This window comes from Oreochromis aureus, linkage group 15, assembly GCF_013358895.1.
Source record: "Oreochromis aureus strain Israel breed Guangdong linkage group 15, ZZ_aureus, whole genome shotgun sequence".
Classification (NCBI taxonomy): domain Eukaryota; kingdom Metazoa; phylum Chordata; class Actinopteri; order Cichliformes; family Cichlidae; genus Oreochromis; species Oreochromis aureus.
Window position 1 is genome coordinate 24,468,838 of NC_052956.1, and position 15,401 is coordinate 24,484,238.

The following is a 15,401-nucleotide window of genomic DNA, read 5'->3' on the forward strand; positions in this document are numbered from 1 at the left end:
CCAAACACAAAGAATTCACAAAAAAACTACAACCTCAAAATGCTGGGTCATAATCACTTTGTCTTTTGCAGTTTAGGGAGTTGAGGTTTATTTTCCCACTTCTCTCTATTTAGAGAGGTAGGTTTTTTTATTCTCATCAGCAGAGGTTGGAAAAAAAGGAATCAGGAGGTCTCACCTGGTCCTGCAGGTGTTGTGCCAGGTCGATGTACTGAGGGGAATCCGGGTCATCCAGCAGCTCTCTGTAACCCGGATCCACCAGGTCGATACTGAACTCCACGATCTGCTCCACCAGACTCTCTGGGACGACGTTTGGAAGCTCTGAGTCCTTCAGGACAGCAAACGAGACAAACGAGAGGCGCTAAAAAGGGACGGCTTACGTGCGTCTCTCTTTAACATTTTAATTTGCATTTCCAAATACATGAAACTGACTGGTATCGAAGAAAATAACAAATATGCTTGTGTGAATAGAACCACAAGTGCAGACGAGAAAAAAGAAAAGCTAGAGCGGGAACTTCAGGCTGAAAGCTCTTTTTATGATTCATATTTTGACAATCATAAGGGTCAAAAGGAAGTTTTCATACATCCAAGCGTAACAGGAAATAGCGTATGTCTTTGTTTCTGTCTGAAACTAAAGCAAAGATATCCCATAATGAAAGTACGAGAAAAAAAATGGCTGCAAACATGAAATAGGCTCGTCCCTGTATGTTCAACGTAGGCCGTGAAAGAGCAACGACCTCACTGCTGAGGTCATTTCAGAGAACGGTCAGCAGCAGCGAAATGACGCCATGTTCCCTGGGCGGCTTTAAAGGAGTTTGATGTCAAATGTCAGCCCGGGCTTTTTCTCCTCCTCCTCTCACCGTAACCGCAGATCAGTCAGCGGCGTGAGAAAGCAGTAATTATCTGAGGGGGAGGCGTGAGGCGCTTAGCAGCTCCACCTGTGCAGCAGGTAAACCCGCCGTCTGCAGACTGAAGGTCATGTGATCCTTCTCTAAGAAACACACCTGCAAACGTGCACATTTTTCAGGTTTTTGCAAAGCTGGCTTTTTCTTTTATTAGCAACTGTTTCACTGAAATGAGCTGAAAAGAAAATGATGTGACTAAAAATAAGTGCAAAAAACTTCACTGGCTGAAAACTGGCTGAGGTGTAAAGTGAAGTGTGAATGAAGTTTGTGCCCGTGGATGTGATGGGACTTTCTCCTAAAAACTGTGTCTGATGTTGTGACTCCAGCTTGGAGTCTGTTGTTTCGGCTCTCAGCTGACTCAAGCTTCATCCCTAAAATAAACTCCTGTTCCAAATAACCGCTATCTCACAGAAAATAATGAGACCTGTAGCTCTAACGTAACCGTGATGCTTTTGTTTGTATTCTGGTAGAGATGCTGTGGAGTGAAGCAGAGCATCTGATCTATGTGTAGATGGGTCTGAGCGCGCTGTTATTATTTTATAAGGGACCTATTGAATCTATTATCTGTTTTGGTATTACTACACATTTGGTAACCTGTCTGTTGAGCTCAGATCACAAACTCAAAATCTGATCAACAGGGCTGCAAAGCTGGGCTGTGTGTGGATCTGATGTCATGTTTATTTTAGGCCATGTGCTCCCTTGTTTGTCCGAGACAATAAATTCTTTTCCCACAAAGGGAATCCTGAGCTACTTCCTCCTGCTTTTCCTGGTGGACCCCGAGGCATTCCCAGGTCAGAGGCGATATAATCTGGGTGTGCAGATCTTATCCACTGCAGTGTTACTCTGAGCAAGCCTCTCCAATACCTGCTGAAGGTCACTGCTGATCTTTGTGCTTGTCATATTTATTAATGTAGCGTTAAAAAAGAAACTCCTTGCTTGATATTTGCAGCGGGACAATGATCCCAAGCAACAGCAGATCTCAGAACGGCTGAGAGAGAAAAGAATCGAGGTGCTGCGATGGTCCAGACCTCAGCCTGACTGACATGCTGTGCTCAGAGAGCTGTGCACAGACAAATACTGCAAACCTCAATGAACTTATGCAACACTGTGAAGAAGAGTGGGCTGGAATCCCTGCACAGTGACGTGAGAGGCTGATAAATCACACAGAAAATGATTACTTCAGCTTATTGCTGGTAAAAGTGGTTCTACTCCATCATCAGAGAAAATTAGTTTTTTCACAGGACTGGTTGAAGGATAAACCTTTGAGCTCTCAAGTACGGAGCAGCTAGTAAGCAGCTCTTAATGGGTTACTTACAGGTGATTACAGGTTAAAAAAATAGGACAGAGGGACAGAAGTGATGCCTTTCACTCAAATTAACTGATGTATAATTTCACGAGTACTCCAGCGTGACATTTTCAGCCTGTCAGACACTTGAGCTCCTTCCTCCTTCAGCTTCCTGCGGCAGATAAGAGCGCCAGATTGATACCTCAAATGTAAATGTAAGTGCTCCTCTGTACCTCTTCGAGCTCCTTGGCAGGGCGGGTCGTGTCAGGGGCGGGGCTTGAAGAGACACTCGTAGAACTGAAGAGGACGGCGGTGCCGGTGACGAGCACTGGGGGCGCTGACGGGGCGTTGGTCTGAGCCTCAGGACCTGAAGAGAGACAAGAGCAACGTTAATCTCAGAATAAACCAACTACAATCTACTTGTATAATATATTTGTGTATACGACAATATACAATGAAAACAGTAAAAAACTATCAGTGTATAAACAGATGATATGCATTCAGCTGAAGATGTCCTACCTGTGATCTCCGGGAGCTTCTGCGTCGGTGCCGGAGTCGTCGCTCCCCTGCACAAAGACGAACACAGCATGACACAAAAATTTCACATTCTGAAAGTGAGCAGGGGTGTCAAACGTAAGGCCCGGGGCCTGGAGTCAGCCCAGCAGAGACTCCAGTCCTGCCCCACTTAACAGCACTGAAAAATGTGAAGCAATTTGTAAATGATTACGTTTTACAGCTTTATCATTACTGACAAAGACCTCCCACATGCCCATTCATGCTACAAGTAATTAGAAAGTACATTTTAAAAGGTTCCTTTTTATTCACTGTATGTGCTATAGAAGTTCCTGTTTTCACATTGATGCTATTTTTCTGTAATTTCACACGTTGATTTTTACAGTTTGAGAGTGCTTTCTTTCATTCACTTCAGCAGAATTTCTTTATCGTGTAGAAAAAAATGAGACGTGTTGAACATTGCACTTCTTTTTCTTATACTAGAATATCTCAGGGATTAAATGTGAAATTAAATTTCTTTGACATCCCTGATTTGGAGTTATTGAAGAATTTGAAAACTACCAACGCACATCTTTGAGTCATCTTTTCAAACATTTACAAACAATGAAAATAGCTACAGGAATACATATTACACAGACATATTTATTCGTGGCACATAGGTATATTTTAGATTGTATAATGAAAACAGAGGATGATCTAGATAAGTGTAGGATTTGATAAGCGTTTGCTTTCTCCCCCTAATATGGTCACTTTGAGTGATTTCATGTTTGTCTTTTATGTGTATTAACATTTATTACTTACATGTTTGAGATAAAGATTTGATTGATTGATTGATTGATTGATTGATTGATTGATTGATTGATTGATTGATTGATTGATTGGTTGATTGATTGATTGATTGATTGATTGATTGATTGATTGATTGATTGATTGATTGATTTCCTGTCACATCTCTCCTGCTCCAGGTTGGTGTATGTACGAGTCAGAACATACACTCAGCTTCAGGCAGTTTTTTCTACTCGTGGTTCTTAATGACATCACAGAGAGAGGATATCCCTAATATGGTAATCTGAAACAGAAGCTCCACCCACCTTCTGTTCAGACCTTCTGTCAGAATGAAGATGGCTTAAAGTAGGAGGAGCTAAAACAGCTTGTTTCACACAGGATTAACTGAGGGGACAGCAGCAAGGCTCAGCGTGATATAAAGGTTTATATGTTGAACTGTGAATCATGCAAAGCTGTTCTAGTATTAGTAATGAGCACAACTGTAAGACTTCTAAAACTATGTTCTACAGATGCACTGATCTGAAATTAAAGACTTTTTTTTATATCCATCACATTTTTAGACCTCTGTTTGGTTCTGCCAGAAGTTTCTTCCTGTTAAAAGGGAGTTTTTCCTTGCCACTATTGCCACTTTTGCCAAATGCTTGTTGTTTGGTGGGGTTTCTTTCTTTACCTCACACTATAAAGCACTTTGAAGCAGCTGCTGTTGTGTCTGTCCTGTTTTTGGTCGAGTAACGCAGCTCAAAACTTTGCTCTATGTTTGGTGTGAGCACCGGTAGAAAACGGCCGACGTTTGAACAAAATCGGTTTTGCTTCATGATGAGGGTTACATGCTGATATGCATCTGAGTTACTTAATAAAACATGGTGTGTGTTAAAGGTAATACTAATCCCATATAAAGCAGAGTGTTTTTGGGCTTAAGCCTGTCCCATCCAAATGCCACCACAAACACAAAGGATTTTGCTTTTAAGAGGGAAGAATGGCTTCTTCCAAAGTCTCAAAATGTTTTACAGAGAACATTTAGTGCAGATGAAATATTAAAACCCTTCAAGTAAAAAAAAGAAAAGAAAAGGTCTGCATGTTTTTTAATCACGTTGAATGAATCTTGCATAACCTGCCTTGTACTTCTAATAAGAGCCACACTCGACTCATCATAGCTTCATCCATCTTTCATGAAGAGAGCAGCAGAACGAGCTGAAACACCGACGCTCAGATCAATGAGTGAAAATGATGAATTAAAGTAATAAACTTCACTCTCCTAACAACTCGCATGCACACACATTACTTTGTATTTATTCCTTTATGGAAGAGACACAAAGATCAGAAATAATGACGGTGCTGTGTCATCCACGAATGATTACAAACGCACAAAAACACACCTGTCAGCTCCAAACGGCACTCTCTCCACCGTGTTCGTGACATTAAAGCAACATCTGCACCGATGTGACGTTTCTCCCTGAAACATGACTCACTGATAGACTGCTCAGCTGAACCTATGAAAGTGATGCTTTGCTGCAAATCAATAAACACTTAAAATTTACAAATGAAAACATACATTAGAAAATCCTTTATTGTAGCACTTCAGTCCTTAGTAAAGATCACATGAGGAACCTTGTGATTGCATGTGTTTAATTACCCCTCAAATCTGCTATTTGTTAAAGGAAGTTATTTATTTTTCATGCTCCTCTCCCTTCTGCACACGTTATGTATGGTAAGATGTTTCTGATGCATGAATACATATTTTCAAGGAATCTTTAGATTAAAGTGGCAGAAATGTGTAGACAACAACAGAAAAGAACATAACGACCACCAGAAGCTCATCTAATGTTGTTTTTGCCCAAGCTGTCATTGACGTCAGTCTTGGAAACATGTCTGTAAATTTTAAATATAAAAAACCTATAAGTGGTTCATTTTACTCGGTTTCTGGCACCTGCAAACTTCCCATTCTGTAAATGGCCAATAACTGCCTGGAATTGATTAATTTTGCGGGCAATGACGGTGCTGAAAATCTGCTTCTTCATTCAGTTCAATTCAATTTTATTTATACAGCACCAAATCACAACAACAGTTGCCTCAAGGTGCTTTATAGTCTAATGTAGACCCTGCAATAGTACATACAGAGAAAAACCCAACAACTATATGACCCCTTATGAGCCAGCACTTTGGCAACAGTGGGAAGGAAAACCTCCCTTTTAACAGGAAGAAACTTCTAGCAGAACCATGCTCAGGGGTTCAGTGCTCATTGTTAAGTTTAACTAATGAATATTTCTAACAGCTATGCAAAGTTCAGCACGTGGACAGACACTAAAATCGTGTTGGTCTGCATAAAACCTCTGAAACACGCCTCAGGGAGTGAGGGTTCAATCAGAACCACAATCCTTTTAACCAGATTAGAACATCAGATCTTTAGACTGTAAACGTGTAAAACTACACAAACGTGTATCCATGTGTACAATGTATAGTTTTCAGTGGATACACAGGATATACTGCATAAAGACAAAATGAAATTTCTATAGTAGACAGTGAAAAACAGGAACAGTGTTTTATTTAAATTTTTTACCCAGTAACTTTGTTGTAGCATGAATGACCATGTGGGAAGTCTCTGTCAGTAAATAAAGCTGTAAAACTTCTGAGCTACAGCTAAAAGTCCAAAATTTACACCTTCTATCACTTTTTTCAATACTGTTTAATGGGACTGCATTATTCTGGTCCTCGGGCCTTATGTTTGATACCTCTGCTTTAGACAATTGGGTCAGTTTTTATTTGAAGCTGGTTCCAAACTACAGTCTCACAGTTTTGTACTAAAAAAAAAGTCCAGGCTGTTTTTTTTTTTAAAGAAATCACCAAACACACCGTAAAGTTTTTAATGTAAAGCTGATTTTCGCTCTGACACTCAAATCATTTGTTTAAATGACATTTCTGGACTCCTGCGGGTTCACACCCTCACACACACTGTTTAATGGCCTTGTTTGCATCATATTCACATTATCAGTGTGCATGCAGTCAGAGAAGCACAGTGAGAGCTTAATGAACATGAATCATCTGTCAGCTCTTACCGTGATGAAGGCCTCCTGTCTCTCAGCCGGTCCATCCTCTGTAAACCAATCAGAAACCAGAACAATCGTTTACTTTCACCACACATTATTTCAGCTCGTGTGCAGCTGTTTGGTTTTACTTTAACTGATTATTTGATTTACTTTTACACCAGGCTTCATTTAAAAAGTGCCTCATGTGGTTTAAACCTTCATTTGGCTGCAGCTGTCCCTGAAGTTTTACAAACCTTCTGGCCATTAAAATTATTAAATCTCCACAGTATCATTTTTTTAAAACGACTCTGAATGTTAATGAACATTTTAAATGTCCAGCTCGCTCATATTCCCAGCAGTTTTGAGCAGCTAAATGATATTAAAGCAGCTCTTTTCTCCTCTGCAGGTTAACTGGACTGATTCAATATAAATCTCCGCAGTTTTTAATATTCGTGCCGTTAATGTTGAGACTTTACAGACAGGACAGATGCTGCGGTGACGAATGTTTGCATGTTTGCTGATGGATTTACAACGCGGCTGCCGGCCAACAAACTCCAACCACCCTCCTGCAGTGAGGCGCCTGAAGGATTTAGAGGGACTGATTCATGCTGGGAGAGTCACAAGAACCTCCAAAATCAGCTTATTTGTTGTAAAAAAAAAGCAAAAAATATCATAAATTAAGAAAACTAATTAGCTCATTGTGATCAAAACATTAAATGGACATGAATAAAAAAAAGTAGACTTTAGGAAAAAACAGCAGAAATGTCTGTAAGGACGCAAACAAACAACACTGACAGCAAAACATTAAAATATACTGGAAGTGTCTGTAGCTGAAGTGTCTATGGCATCGGCAGGCTTTCCTGCACATGAAAAACAATACAAATAAACTAAAATAAGCAAAAAAACTGGTTGAGTTGAGGCTCAGGTACAAAAAAAAAGAAACCAAAGAAAGTGAAGGACCTTCAGAAAACTGTAAATAGTATAAAGTAAAAACTGTCTCCATTCAGTGTCACTGTGATTGGATTAACATCAGGTTCTCGATTAAATAGAGATGACGAGGAGCACTATATATTTACTCCAGTTCACTGTGTGCCTCTGACTGACAGCGAAGCTCACTCCGCTTCATTTATTTAAAAGCATCCAAGATGTAACTCACGCCTTCAACATAACGATGAAAACAATGACAGGTTAGTTGAGATAAACATGAAACATGGTTTGCAGGCAGATGTGAAGAATCTCGTTCGTACCCGCTGAATCATGCTCATGTGCTCCTCCGAGCCGCTGAAGTTTTTGGCGAGGTCAGAGATGCAGAGCGACTCGTGCTGACACGTGTGAACCCATCGCTGGTACTCGGCCGTCCCCGGAATCCTGTCGAAGAAGATCCTGAACGCCTCCCACACCGCCTCCTGACAAACTGACCACGCGCACGCACGCACGCACACACGCGCACACACACACCATGTTCAGCATTGAACACCTTGCTGCTGGATCCAGATGTTTCTTTATAACATCACAACATCGTTTTCTAATCTGATGTGCACTTTTAAACGTGTACAAAATTATTCCAAGTGTCCAGTGTTGTCACATCTCACAGAGATGAAGATTTATTTAAATCCAGATTGACTCCAAAAGTTAACCAGCAAACATCAAAATTATCCTAAACCTTAGATTAGGTTTAAACCTTCGACCTCGTCTGATGACAGAAAAACTGCACAGGTGGATGTTGATGTTGTGCCACATCACTGAAATAAAGAAGATGTGTGTGTGTTTTTAATATAGTGATATTTGATTAATAACTAATTTGGTCACATGGTCGTGATTAGGCCGCCACACAATATCCACAATATCCTCACAGTAGCCTCATTCTTTTTAATATAAACAACATTTTATCCATTTATGCATGTTTACATGGATAAACATGTACATGTTTATCTATATGCAAATACAGTTTTGTTGCAAGGTAATTTTAAATGAATCGGACAGTTTCAGCTCTCCAACCTCCAGAGGACGTTTTTAACTCTGCAGCAGTGTCTGTGATGGATGAATTAACTGAGGAGGATTAAAAAACAAAAATTGATGGCACAGTAAGATTGGTTTAGTCGTCCATCCATCTTCTTCTGCTGAAGTCTAACAGGCGTGCAGTTTATGTCTTCCAAAACAGACAAAATGTAATGAATTGCAGACACGTGGAGAAAGGCAAACTAAACCAAGGTGAGCCTTTCTTTTATGGGCTCTTTACTAAGTGCATCAGAAAAGTAAAAAAAAGAACCCCAAAGCTGGACACACATATGGGAGGTTAACAGACACTGAGACAAAGACTGAGGGGAAGACGGTGCTGTTTATACACGAGGGTAAGTAAAGCAGAAACAGCAGGGTAACAAGACACAGGAGGGAAAAATCAAAGAAATAAGGCTAAACACAAGACAAACTACCAAAATAAAACAGGAAGTGACACGTGAATTAACTTAACAAAAAGATCAGACAGGAAACACTGTCACACACAGAACAGTCACACCCAGGGTCATTCAATTCAATTCAGTTCTTTAAGAGTTGCCTCAAGTAGCTTTGTATGGTAAGGCCCCACAATAATACTGAGAAAACAGAGAAAGCCGTCTGCTGTCAATGCTTAGAGGTGAGTGGAGGAAGACAGGATGAAAGAAATTCACGATCAATGATTTCATCGACTGACCCCCAAGAAAACGTTCACATGAGAATGCTGCACCACAGACGTGATCGTGGTTTTATTTAGGTAGCAAAGATGCAATACTTATTATTACTGCAGTAATCAGACCAGTATTTCTTGCTTTGTCTGAATGAACCACCACCATCTGTGGAAACGTCGGCTTCTGTCTGGTTTCACTGGGAATAACTAAAGAAGGTCCATCGGTGGGATCTGTGAGCAAAGCTGTATGATTTTCACTTTTTAAACAACACACTGAAGCCTTCGGTATTTCCAAATTTACAGAACACACACGAGACTTTGAGCCAATCTGCTCTGAATCAATCGGACAATAAAGTCCATGTTAGACGAGGATAAAAGATCAAACAGGAGCGCGAGCAGAGATAAGATGAGAAAGATGAAAAGATTATGTGCATGACACGCAAATCAGCAGAGATGAAGCGTGAACGTGTGAAAACAGAATTAAGCCGTCAGAGTGAGTTTCATCCCGCAGACGGGATCTTCCTGACATTTACAGCACAGGATAAAGGAACATGAACACAGCACGCAGCTCTGCAGGCTGCAGACGCTGCGCATACATGGGTAAACATTAAAACACCTTTAATTTGGCTTCTTGCAAGTACGAGCTCCTGGGTGCCGGTAATAACAATAAATAGTCATAAAAGAGTGAATTTTAACTGAGGGAAAAACGTATCTGAAGAGATTCACGCGTCTTGTTTATGAAATTCACGTTTTATCCAAAGCTACTCTGGCCCGTTTTTCTTTGGTAGTATCCGGCTAAACACGCATACAGCCCGAAGTGAGCTGCATTTAAAACTGATGTCACAAACAGTTTTCATCCGTCATCTCAGAGCTGCTCTGTCAGGGGCGACTCAGATGAGATCGAGGCTTAAAAAGAAAGAGATTTATTAGACCAGCTATGAGCACAACGAAGAAAAAGCTGAATTATGTGAGGACTCTTTGGCCTTTAGATGCCATTTAATTATTTTTAGGGGGTGCTCGGGGCGCGTGGTGCACAGCTATGCCCCCCGCAGGGGTCTAGACGCTGACGGTGTGGGGAGGGAGGTGAAGGCTGATGTGGATCAATGTGAAGTGCAGCGGGAGCTCAGAAGGAAAACGAAGATGGAGGAGGACGCCATCGATCTGAAGCCACAGCCGGGAGCGGCGGAGGAAGGAGGAGTTTAAAAATGACGGCAGCGAAATGCTCGAGGTGGATGCCGCGACTGACCAACTATAACTTTTATATATATAACCCCATGTTTTTACGCACATGGGCGCTTGCTGCTGAAGATTAGGGGTAATGCTGAACTCTGTTTTCATGGCATTACTATCAAAAGGAGATGGCGTCCCACGACTTGTGCACAACCAGACTGAAGGACGGTGAGGTTTTCCACTCACGCCGTAACCTGCTGACGTGCTTTAAAGCTTCAACAACAGGCTTTTAAATCTACAGCTGAACTGCTGCTGTATTAAGATGTGCTTGTTATAAAGCTTCTTCTTAGAAGCTTCAGAGCTGACCTCTGTGAATGACGATAATGAGCTTTGTGAAAATGGAGTGAAGTGGAGGTTGATTTGGTTTTGTCCTCTTTCTGGGCATCCTGCACTGACAGATTTTATCATCATCAGAAAGCCTCATTAAATCCACGAGTTTCCTTTAGCAGCAAGAGAAGATATGAGACTCAGTCTGCAATGTTTTTCACCTGGATGTCCACATTTATACAGCCTGCATGCAAAAACCACACGTGTGAAAGAAGTATCTGGGATGAGGAGTTTCTAGTCCAGCAGTCTGATCTTCCTGGCCTCAGCTCTCCTTCACACCTTTCCTTAAGATCATGGTGTTTTGTATAAAGGTAAAGAAAAAGTGATTATAAAACGTCACTGGGGGTGGGGGGCTGTCACCTTTTGGACCACCTGCAGACACGGGACTCCTCACACTGTCCTGCATATGTTGCTCAGAAGATTTGTGCGGAGGCCGTTTGGTTTTACAGGTACGATCCCCGTGCTTCTGTTCCTGTGCTGAACAAGCAGCACAGCTCGGCACTTTTCTGTGCGGAGGAGGGGAGTGACTCACATCTGTGACTCACTTCATCGCTCCTCAGTGGCGCTGTGACGGGTCAGCTGGCTCGAGTGTGGGATCATGTACCTGTGCTTTCCTCCACTCCCCCCCTCCTCCACAGTGAAACTCCCTGCTGGAAACTGTGTGAAGAAACCGACACTTCTGCACTTCAGCTTTGTCTTTTCTGTGTGCGGACGTCTGCAGGTAAAATCTGCTAAATTTAAGGCTTTTAAAGCTCCTCTTGAAGTTCACTCTGATTAAATTTAATACTTGAAAGCATGCAAACACTTAAAACCAGTGAAATTATATTCACAGCATCATGTTTAATTGCTTTGTCCTCCACATTTAAAAAAAATTGTGGAGCCACAAATTAAATTTTCTCACAACAAAAAGCAGCACAGTGGTGAGGGCAGTGTGAGTTAAAGTTGAAGAAAAGCTAAAAATTTGGAGATTACCTTTCCAAATGTGCACGTTTTTAGGAAAAGCATTGCTTCCCTTTCTGAAACTGAACTGAAATCCCCATGCTGGAACACCAACATCAGCCTATTCTTTGAACTTTTTAAGTTTTAACTACCCCCTACACCCCCACACCTCACCATTTCTTTTTTTTACACCATCTGTGGTTCCAACACTCTATCGTACTGCTAAATGTAAGGACCGCATCTTAAGGAAGAGGTAATAACAAGGAGTGCATTCAGCGCTGTCATCCGATCCAGTCCAGATGTTCTTTGATATTTATTCCCTCATCAAATGATTTCTGAACATTTCTGAACAAACTGATGTAAATTCATTCTGATGTCAGTCAGTGAGGCTCATAAACAGCCAGAATAAAGAGGAGACGTGGCGCTCAAAGCACGCCGTGTCACGAACAGAAGCGTATGGGTGCAGTCTGTAACAGGGTGGAGGTTCACGACTGTTTCAGCTGTTTACTGCCTCCTGCATCCACCCACATACACAATTCTTACCAAAGCATCAGAAAACATTTTTTTCACTTCTGCAAAGAAAATAAGTAGATAGTAAAATATTTTTCACCGTTTATATCGGTGTCGTGTAACTTTGCACGTGTGCATCAAACCTATAATCCACTGGGGAAAAAAAATCTTTCTAAACTTAACTTAACTCTTAAATTTGGAGCAGATTTACCAAACTCAATATTTGTCTGGTGGTTTCATGCATGATTTTTACATCCTGGTGACCAGTGACACATTCTTTACACTGGAGCTTCAAAATAAAAGCCCCGAAAGTGCGTGTTTGTAGGAATTTAAACGATATCAATATTTGTCCAATATTTCAGAGTTGTTTGCAGATTTATAGGCAGAAAACCATCAAATGATTTAGGAAAGGTCAGATAAGAAGCCCTGCTGAGACTGGTTCTTCCTGTTAAAAGGGTTTTTTTCTTGCCACTGTCTCATCGGGAGTCGTCTGATTGTTGGGGTTGCCCTCTATTATTGCAGGGGCTTTACCTTACAACGTGAAGCACCTTGAAGCGACTGTTGTTGTGATTTGGTGCTCTATATATAAAACTTGAATTCAATTGTAGTATACCTGCAATTTATCAGAGGAATACTGCTGACAACAGCGATTAGGGGGTATTATTGTCTCCAGAGTAATACAAATTGTACCTCTGAGCTGGTAGTACGCCTGGTGGCTGGCGATCACCTCACTGATGGTCTCCTGGGGGCAGATTCTCACTCCGGAGTGTAAAAACACTGACCTCTTGGATCGCCGTAGCTCTGGTTCAAAACCTGAGCTTTTGGTGAGGGTGGGCATCTTGAGCAGCTGTGCCAGTCCCGCCGGGCCAATGGCCTCCATCTTCACTCCAGCAGAGTCCATCCTTCTGTCGCCCTCTAAACCAGACAAAGAGAGAAGGTAAAAAATAACTTCAGGGTCAAAACGCAGTCAGTGCAGAGCAGATCGCAGTCAGATCCAAATCCCTGGCATTTGTTTAGAGCAACAGATGGGTGGTGTTTACTACAAAGGGCAGCGCAGCTCATGTCACCAGATTTAAACAACATTTGAAAACAGTTGAAATCGGATTTAGAGTCATTTTCTGCCACTGGCGACACAAACGACGCTGCCTGATTTAAACCCCATCCGTCTGGTACTACAAGAGGCTTAAAACAAACAGGAGAAGAAGCGTGGAGCTGCAGGAGAGGAATCAGAGCCGAACGCAGTGAAGAGCAGATAAAACACCAGCTGCTGCTACGTTGCTGTGGTAAATAAACAGATGCCAGATATTTCAGAGACAAACACACATCGTGACGAGTCAAACGCAGACTGATGGAGCAGCGTCAGGACCACAGTGACACCACCGCCGGTCTGATTTACTTTGCAAAGAGTCAGAGGTAGAAAAGACGTCCATAAACCAAAAAGCATTTCAGTAATTAGACAGATCCACATTAAATTTGATATTTTCTGTCTCCAACCTTTAGAAACTGAATAGTCTGAGCCTTTGGATGACTAGTTTCTGACATTTAATATGCAAAAAAAACTCTTTAAGAGACAAAGAAAGTAGTTCTGGTCATTTCAGAAACAAAAACTACTTATCCAAGTCTGATATGTCCAGAACAGGGGGGCACAGAGACTTTACCAAAGGGAAAATCTGGGTCTGCTCCCAGTAGGACATGGCTGAAACACCTCAGATGAGAGCCCAGACAGCCTTCAGTGTCTTTGAAAAATAAAGCATATAGTTAGGGCTGGATCAGGTGAACCTGAATCCTCCCTTAGTTATGTTGCAATAGGTGTAGGCTGCTGGGGGGTTCCCATGATGCACTGGGTGTTTCTTCTTCAGTCACCATGTGTATCCACCCTTCTGCATTTAATCATTAGTTCTTCTTAATCTCTGGCTCTCCCTGAGTGACGTGATGGTTGGTTTCTTCCGCTTAAAAGGAAGTTTTTTCCTTTGCTTGCTCAAAAGGGGGGTTGTTTGATTGTTGGGGATTTCTCTGTGTTTTGTAGGATCATTAGCTTAAAATATTAAGTGCCTCAAGGCACTTAATATTTTGGAGATATAGAAATAAGATTGTATTAAATTTGCAGGAAGCTCATTTCTATCACTATCGTTTAAACCAGAATCAGACAGTTATAGCAAACAGAGTCGTGGTCTGAATGCTTTGTTGTGCCAAACACACATAGATGCTTTCTTCACCACATTAGTGCAGATCACCAGTCTGCTCCCTCCTTATTCCCTCACTCATAAGCAAAGACCTCAAGATACTTTACCTCCTCCACTTGAGGCAGAAACGCCTTCCCAACCTGGAGTGGACACTTGGAGGTGCCAGTCGCTTCACACTCGGCTGCAAACTGACCAACCAACCTGACAAGTTCTGCTCTCCAGGTGTGCTCATAACTTCTGTACATAAAAGTGATGAAGAGACTCGATGACGGAGGGCAGCCCTGGCTCATCCTAATGTACAGATGTCCAGTGTAACGTAGGTTAATGTTTCTGTATGAAGTCAGGACCAGCAAACTCATATACAAGAATCATATCCAATATTCTACATCACATTTATTACCAGAGTCGTCTTCAAATAGCACAACAACAAACGTCTTACAGATGGCAACCACCATGTTTCCCAAGAAGAACATGATGAAGAAGAATTTCATGCTGTTGGACATCAGCAGCGAAAAACATCCCGACCTGGGATATTTTTATATATATATATATATATATATTATATATAGTGAGAAAAACAAAAAATGATTTTTAATAAATATCTCCTCACATGACAGCAGCTGTTTGCAGAAAAATGAGAAAGGAGTGAAAGAAAAGCAGTGACATCATAAGATGAATTAAAAAAAAAAAAAGGTTGTCACTTCTACAGGATTCATCACCAAAGACGTGCTCTGAAAGCAAACGCACAGCTTCATGGCTACGAGCTGGTAAACAGAGTCAGAGAGTATTTTATATCCGGCAGATTTACAGTTTTTGTGTTTTAGCCCATAAGATAATCCTGAACTTTCAGACACCACACCAGCATGTTACCAGTTTGTTAACAGCGTGTTAGCAGTATATTACCAGCATGTTACCAGCGTGTTAGTAGTGTGTTAGCAGCGTGTTAGCAGTGTGTTAACAACATGTTAGCAGCGTGTTAACAGTGTGTTAGTCGCGTGTAAGCAGACACAGATGCAAACTCTAACATCACTGCCCAGATCT

General features: G+C 41.5%; 1 protein-coding gene across 1 annotated transcript in view; it reads right to left on the reverse strand.

Moving 5' to 3' along the window:
* Window positions 1-14,851, reverse strand: part of LOC120433224 — a 36,055-nt gene extending 21,204 nt beyond the window's left edge. The window contains exons 1-7 of the mRNA XM_039599125.1: window positions 14,761-14,851; window positions 12,868-13,092; window positions 7,757-7,923; window positions 6,540-6,577; window positions 2,707-2,753; window positions 2,421-2,554; window positions 176-325 (exon numbers count right to left, since the gene is read on the reverse strand). Of these exons, the coding sequence (XP_039455059.1) occupies window positions 176-325; window positions 2,421-2,554; window positions 2,707-2,753; window positions 6,540-6,577; window positions 7,757-7,923; window positions 12,868-13,092; window positions 14,761-14,851 (852 nt within the window). The remainder of the gene's footprint in view (window positions 1-175; window positions 326-2,420; window positions 2,555-2,706; window positions 2,754-6,539; window positions 6,578-7,756; window positions 7,924-12,867; window positions 13,093-14,760) is intronic.
* Window positions 14,852-15,401: the final 550 nt, after the last annotated feature.